General features: G+C 23.9%; 1 protein-coding gene across 1 annotated transcript; it reads left to right on the top strand.

The window, feature by feature from the left end:
* The first annotated feature begins 6,691 nt into the window (after positions 1–6,691).
* On the top strand, positions 6,692–7,582 carry LOC145829142 (kelch-like protein 40). Its single transcript, XM_082936871.1, has one exon. It carries the CDS (start codon positions 6,692–6,694, stop codon positions 7,580–7,582), a length of 891 nt encoding a protein of 296 aa, XP_082792997.1.
* The last annotated feature ends 658 nt before the right edge of the window (positions 7,583–8,240 follow it).

Raw genomic sequence — 8,240 nt, 5'->3', positions numbered from 1 at the left:
GATTTTATACTAGACTTAAATTCAAAAAAAAAAATTTATGAAATATTTAAATATTCTAGGTTGTTTTTCTGGGCAGGTTTGCCAAAAAATCTTGAAACCTAGAAAACCTGAAATTTGACAATTTAGGCTTACAAAAACCTTGGAAAATCTCAACCTTAAAACAAATATCACTAAAAAAACCTTGAAGAAACTTAAATTTGACACCTACCAAATTGACAATTTTTTCAGTTAATAATTGAAAATCAAAAATTATTTATATAAAGTTTGTAATAAATTTTATTTATGTGTACTCCATACTCTTTTTAAACTAATATTTTTTTGATTATACTATTATAATCTAGATAATTAAAAGCTATTTTAGTTTAAAGTTTGTATTCATGTTTTTATTCTATAATGTTAACTTTTTTTAACAAGTATATTTTTTAGTTGCAGTTATATGAAACTTGCGGTTGTAATAAGTTGTTCAAAGACAATTTAAAAATATTACTTATTTTAGATAGCTAGCTGATAAAAAAGAAGTAGTTTTCTGTTAAACATTTCAAGTTATCTTGCTCCTAACTGGTAGTTGTATTAATGTAATTGTTTTATCTCTTAATAATTTTCTTTTAAAATTTAAGCATAAATAGTTTTTTTTTTCTAAACTTTCTTCAAAGAAATTTAATTAGTTTTTGTTGACTTACTTTTTATAAAGTGTAATATTACATAAATAAAAATTTTAATCTAATTGCTTTTTTTTATTCTTTTTTTTTTCAAACAATTTTGTCACTTTTGTTGCAAAATGATAACTTGTGAATTAAATTTTAAATTATTACATTTTTTATCATTTAGTGGGTTAGCTTAACTAATTAGTCAGCAGAAAAATATAGCAGAATTTACTATAGCAAAATTGTTAAAAATTTCTCTTAAGGTCATATAGTCATAAACAATTTGACCATTAGGTTTAAAAATCAAAATTAAAAAAAATTAGTTAAAAGGTTTAATAATAATTAAAGTGATATTTGACAACATTGGTTTTTAGTTGAAACTAAATAAAAAAATTTTCTAATTTTGTCTTAAATTTGTTGAACAATTTTATTCTATTTTTCAGATTTTTGTACTGTTTAAAATATTAAATTTTAACTTCATTTATGAATATATTTTACATTGTGCTTAAATATACTTTTAGTTCTAATGTTATTATCTAATCTTAAAGAACATTATTTTAAGAAGTTGCCATAAATTTCACAAAACATATTCAGGAACATTCGAGATACTTTGATATTTTAAGTTTCCAGGAGCAGGAAACTCAGGATAACTCAAGATAACTAAAAATATTTTAAATTATTAAAAATTATTTAGGATGCTTAAGATTTTTTAATGTATTTTAAACTTTGGCAGACTAAGAATAAACTTGATTTTTTTCATTCAATATCATTTTAGTTACACAACTTAGTTATTAAAGAATTCAAAACTTTTCAATTTTTCTTATAATGATTTTAAAGATGAAAAATTTGGACAACTCAAGACTGTTTTCAGTGACTCAGTACAGTTTTTTTTTTTACACAAAAAATAACAGCACTTATAATGGAATACCAGTTACACTGTTGTTTTAATATCAACCATTATAAAAACAGTCAACCAGAATGCAATTATTTCTTATGCAAGTTTACATTTTTAACATAGAATTATATAAACCTAGTAGAGTATGATTGCAGAAGAAATTCTAGTCAAGACATTCAAGATGTAGTTACAGAATTGGACTTATTTATTATTTAAATCTATTATTTTAAAGCTGGTCTATGAATAATGTTTAATACTATATAATTGTTATTTGGTTTGAATACCAAGTAGTTAATTGTATATTCTTAAAGTATATTCCTGTTAGATTTCATTTTTGTGTAAAAGTTTTGACATCATTCAAAGTATTTTATTAAGTATGATGTTCTTTTTATTTTATTATCGTTTGATATGTTGTTTGATATAAAATATAACTACTAATAGTAGTATTAAATATGGTATAATTAGTTTTTCTAAGTACTATATAATACTGTTAAGTTTAATTTAGTTCTAAGGTAAGTTTAAATATTATTATGGATTTAGCTTTAGTTTAGTTAAATTATATCTCTCCACCCTAAATATAATTAGTAATAGACTAGGCGTAAAAATATTTTTTATTTTAGTTTTAATCTCTTTTTTGAATTAAATTATATTAGTACAGTAAAAAACTGTTAGTTTTTAATAGTTATATAAATTGAATATGTTTGAATTAGAAAATACAATACATTACGAAAATACTTTGTTCTAATATTTCATTATACCTTTTGTTTTTAAGGCAGTATTTATCAAATTTTTATCTCATACTTTTATATTTTTATACTTTTAATAATTTTATTTCTTAGTGCATAGCACTATACTTAGACAAGTTTTACCATTAAAGCTTGAATTTAATTTTTAACAACGTAGGTCAATTTTATACTCTGCCCCTTTTAAAGCCTTTAAAGTTTACTTATAACTAGAAAGACATAGGGAGGTTAAAAAACAATTTGGTAATAAAGTGTCATATTGAATAAAATTCAATTGGAGGTTTAAACAGTTAACACAAAGGGTATTGACTTAATAAGTCCTAATAAGTCCCACATTTTGGTGAAAATTTTCAAGTCAAAGTAAACTAGAAATAATATTTGCAGATTTTAAGTCCTAACAAGTATCAGAAAGTGGTGACAATTTTCAAGTAAAGTGATAGTCAACCACAGATGGTATTAAGTCCTTATTAGTTACGTCATTTGGTGACGATGTTTGTGTTAAAAAAAAAAGACAATTCAAGTTTTCAAGTCACAGAAAGTAAGTGACAAAGTTTAAGTCAGATAAGTCACAAAGGGTTTAACTTCAGTGTAAGTCACAAAGAGTCAAAATAGAACTGACGAAATAGTAGTCCACTAAATTTTTAATAAGACTGACAAAATTTAGTTCACAAATTCACACTAGAACTGACAAAATATCAGTTTCAATAAGTCACAAAAATGGTGAGAAAGTTTTAGTCCCAGGTAGTCATTTTAAATCTATATAAGACTCTTAAATTTTATTAGCATAATAGAAAAAGACCATATTTATTAATAACTAAGACATCAAAGACCAGTGGTATGATAAAATAAAGTATTTTAGGATTTTGTATCATAGGGGTGAACATAGGAATGACAATAAGTGATATTTTAAATCGTAAAAGTTGTTTCCATTTCAAATTTGGTGTTACTTTTTTTCCTAGTTAATAAAAAAATTTTCAAATTTATAGATAAAAAGATTTAAGAAGTAGTGTTTCTCATAACTTGAATCTTTGAAACCATACCTTGAAAATATTTTAAACACTTTTTCATATCTACTCAAACATTTTTTCTTTAATTAGTTCTAAGATAAGTTCAATATTTGTCTGTTTTTCTTAATTTTTTAAACTTTTTGCTGTTGCTTAATAAAAACAGAAAAGAATTGCACGTTTGTCATCAAAATGCTTTTCCTCACTATTCTACTAGCAAAAAGGAAGAAAAAGACTAATTTAAAAATTATTAACACAGAGGGTTAAAAAGATAAGAGTGAGCCTCTCTTCTAAAGCTGCAGGTAGAGTAAGTGTAATGGGAGTACACAGCTGTTTTATTTAGTTGAACATTAATTGATATAAACTCAGTCAACCAGAAAGTAATTTTACATTTTTTACATATAACTACATAAACAAGCCACATTGTGATTGCAGGAGATAGACCTTCCAGATGTATTTCTAGAGTTAGACTTGACTATAATTATAGTTGTTTAATTCAAAGTTATATTTTTAATTTTGTTTATTACTGAATAATTGCTGTTTTGATTTGAAGTATATTCCTTTAAGGAATATTTTTTGAGTAAAAGTTTTGACTCCATTTAAAGTATTGTATACAGTACGATGTTTTCTATATACTTTTTTTTTTATATTTGCTTAGTATCATTTAGTTCTAATTTAAGTTTAATAGTTTTTATAATTTTTGGTGCTAATTTAGTTGTTTTGAAACCCTACAACCTGAATATAATTAGTATTAGACCAAGCATTGTAATTAGTTTGTATTTTAGTTGTGAATTATTTTTAAAATAAACCGGTATAAGTTTAATAACAAATACTCAGTTACCAAAGCTTTTCTAATTCAAGTATGTAAAAACGTTTAAAAATATATTTATATGGTTTAAAAATGTTTAATTACTTTTAGATCAATTATAAAACAATATTTTATGATAAAAATTTAAAAGTCATGTCTGCAAAAATCATTTTTACTGGAAATGATGTCAAGAATAGTGAATTCACAAAAATTGAAAAACGTTTGAACATTTCTAATGTCGATGAACAAAAACGCTTTCTTAGTTTTTGCAAGCAAAGTTCTGAAGTTGAATTTCTAAGTAAAAATATTCGAATTTCTGATGGATCTAATAAGCTGGGTAAGTCAAAGTTATGTGTAATTAATAATATTTTAAAGTACAAAGTGATCTACTAATAACTCAGAAGAGACAAATAACTATGTTTTTTTAATTTAAAACTTTTTATAGAATTTAGTGTAAAATGAGTTGTGAAATAAGAAATAAATATTTTCTGTACTTACTTATTTCACTACTACACAGAGTACAACAAACTGTTGAAGATTAAATAACAATTTTTTTCAACAGTGTTTTTATGTTTGGTTACTAAACATTAAATTTTAAGTACAATTTTGTAGAAGTTAATTTTATTGTTTTTGTGTTAGATGTCTAACATCTATTCTGTAGTAGTTTATAATAATTTCTTAAAGATTTATGACACTAATCAATATAATCAAAAATGATTTATATAATTTAAAACCTCTTAAAATGAATTTAATATTCTTAGTACAACTTATATATACAGTAACCTCTCGCATCTTTACGCACTCGTGACGTTACGCACTCTCGTTTAGTTACGCATTTTAAAATTCTAAAAAATTAAAAAAAAAAAATTTAATATTTTTTAATATTGCACAAATAAGGTTTATTTTATATTTTTAATGTAAAATATGTTTCTAAATGCTAAATCACTTCACTATATCTTTAGACTTTGTAAACTTATGTTCCTTGACTAACTGATAAACATTTAGTTTTACTTCAGTATATCAGAAATTTTATAAACAATAAGAGTTTAAATTAAATTTCTGAAAGATATATGACTGTGCTAAATAATGAAAGTATAATGAAATAATGAAAGTTTAAAACACAAACCAACAATACAGCTTGCCTTATATATGAACAAACATCTAAAAAATAAATCTTATGAAACTTCCTAGCAAAAAGTAGCAGTGATACTTTACAAATATAGAGTTTACATTTAACACAAATGCTTAATTATAAATTGAATTTTCTAAGTAGAATAGAGTATAAATGTTAAGTATCATATATATCACATATAAATAAAGATAAAATCTACTTATTATTAAAATTAGTAAAAAATTTCTAAAAGTATTATTATTTTATATAAGTTTGAATCCTTTTTTTTAGCATATGTATTATTTTATTTTTTGTTTTCATATTTAAAAACAAATTAAACAAATTTTTTAAAAGTGAGAAAGTGCCCAGTCTGCTTTTAATTAAAAGCAATATCAAAAAATAGCCATTATAGTAAGTATATTTGGTACCTCTCGTATCTTTACGATCTCTCGTGTCTTTACGCAGTGTTTCTGTGGACACAATGTGCGTAAGTAAGCGAGAGGTTACTGTATTTATTTATATAACGCATAAAAAACTTGTAGATTATGCATTAAATACTGTGATATTTTTTGTTTTACGATAGTTAAAAAAATATGCAAAATGGCAATAATAACTTTAATAGTATAAATAAAAAATGACTAATTTTTTTAAGATGTTCGGTGTATGTTTTTTTAAATTTTTTAGAATAACTAAACTTTTAACTTAACATTAACTGCTTGTGCAATTTTTTTAAACACAATTAATAGGTTGACTAATGTTATTTCATAACTTCAAGATTATATTGAAATTAACGAATGATAATTAAAATTCACGATTTTAAATTATAGTTTTAAGAAAGCATCTATTCTATTAAAGTATTTCTGTAAAATAATAACTTCAATTTACCAGAAAATTACATAAAATATAGAACTTAGAAAAACTTGGTAAATATATCAACAATTAAATATACTATGACTATAATAACTTAAATTATGATGTTTCAGATGTAATGAATCGAGCACAATGTGAACTAATATCTGCTTTGAAGTTAACCAAACACTCATTGAATGAACATTTGATGAGTAAATCATTTGAAGATTTCAACGAAAAGCTACAAATTAAAACTGCAGTGTTGTTATATCAGCTAGCCTCAAAATTTAACCTATCAGATATTAAAATTACAGCTTTCAGATACATAGAGCGTTGTTTTAATTTGGTAGTTGAAACAAAAAGCTTTCTAGAGTTAGATTTTAGTTTAATTTTAAAGATACTGGAAAGTTCTTATTTACAAATTGACTCAGAAGTTGAAGTTTATTATTCAGCAAACAAATGGTTAAATCACAACATAGAAGAACGTAGAAAATTTGCAAAACACTTGTTATTAAAAGTTCGTCTTAATCTTTTATCAGAACACTGTTTAAAATATCTTATAAATTTCTCTTCGTGTATTTCTAAGAACAATGATTGTCTTGAAGTGTTGAAAAACAGAGATATTTTTTATCAGAATATGCCTACTATTTACAATAAAAGTAGACAATGTAACCAAAACATGTTTAATATTCTTATTTGTGGAGGTATAGCTAATAATGGTCTAAAATCTATAAACCAAGTAAAAGTAATAAATGTGAACAATTTTCGGGAACTCAAGGACCTTACTCCAATGTTAGAAGAAAGACATTATTTTAAATCGGTATATCTTAAAGGTGAAGTTTATGTATTTAGTGGATGTTATACAAGAAGATGTTTAAATTTGGTTGAAAAATTCTCATGTATAACTAATAAATGGGTTAAACTAAGTGATATACCTTATCGACGTCAGTATTTTTGTACTTGTGCATTTATAGACAAGGTTTATATAATCGGTGGTCATGGTTTCGGATACGGTAGTTTGAATTCTTGTCTTCAATTTGATATTAAGAAATTTAAATGGAAAGAAGTTGCAAAAATAAACGAATTAAGAGAAGAAGCAGCTTGTTCAATATATGAAGGAAACATTTTAGTTTCTGGTGGAAATAACAATGGACAAATTTTAAACACAGTAGAATTGTATGATGTTTTTGCTGATACTTGGACACCAATGCCAAATATGATTGAAAGAAGATATGATCATTGTTTAGTTCGTCTTAAAAGCAAAATATTTGCAATTGGTGGTGCAAGCTTAAACACAAATTGTGAAGTTTTTGATAAAGTTAGCTATATGTTTACCACAGTTGAAACACCTAAGTTTAATTCGTATAGAGTGGAATCTGTTTTAGTTGGAAGTAGAATATTTGTTTTTCAAAACGATACAAGAGTTGTATTATGCTATGATGATGATAAATGTGAATGGACAGAAAAATTATGTAAAGCAACTGAAAATATTGGTCATTACTCATCTGTCAAAATACCTTTCTATTAAAACAACCGACACACATATATTAAATGTTATTTTTACTAGTTTGTAAAAGTTGTGTAATAATTTAACAATTATGAACTTAAACTCATAAAATAAGACGTTAACAAAACAAATTTGTTTATCAAAGTATATTTATTAGTCTCTTTATGCTTCCAAGATTTAAAATTTAGTGGTTTACGTGGTGAAATATTTTTTTCGTTCTAAAGATTATTTACGACGTTAAAACAAACAAGACACTTAAAATATTTTAACGTATTTGATAACTTTATAGTTTTTGTAGGTCTATAACGATTACTTATCCCTTGAAAAAAATTCTAATAAAGTTTTAAATTATTTTGTATGTAAGAAAGTCTGATTTCACTACTAAAAAAACGTTTTTATGGAAAGTTATAACAGAATAAGAGTCTTGTTATTTTTAAAACCCTTATAAAATGTAAAGCACTTTTGTAAAAAAATCCTCACAAGGTTCAATTTCTTAAAACAATGAAGCTAATGTAGTTTTCTTAAATAAAATAGATTTAACTTAAACTTCTATTTTCTTATAAGTTTATATTATGATAATGCTAAATGGTAATAAATTGTTGTTGCTGTACTTATATTTATTTTGAAATAAACTGATGCTAACTATACTGTTGTGCTTATTTATATTTAATATGTAGCT

Source organism: Thalia democratica, chromosome 2 (genome assembly GCF_965202585.1).
Source record: "Thalia democratica chromosome 2, ktThaDemo2.hap1.1, whole genome shotgun sequence".
Classification (NCBI taxonomy): domain Eukaryota; kingdom Metazoa; phylum Chordata; class Thaliacea; order Salpida; family Salpidae; genus Thalia; species Thalia democratica.
This window is presented reverse-complemented; position numbering and strand designations above follow the sequence as displayed.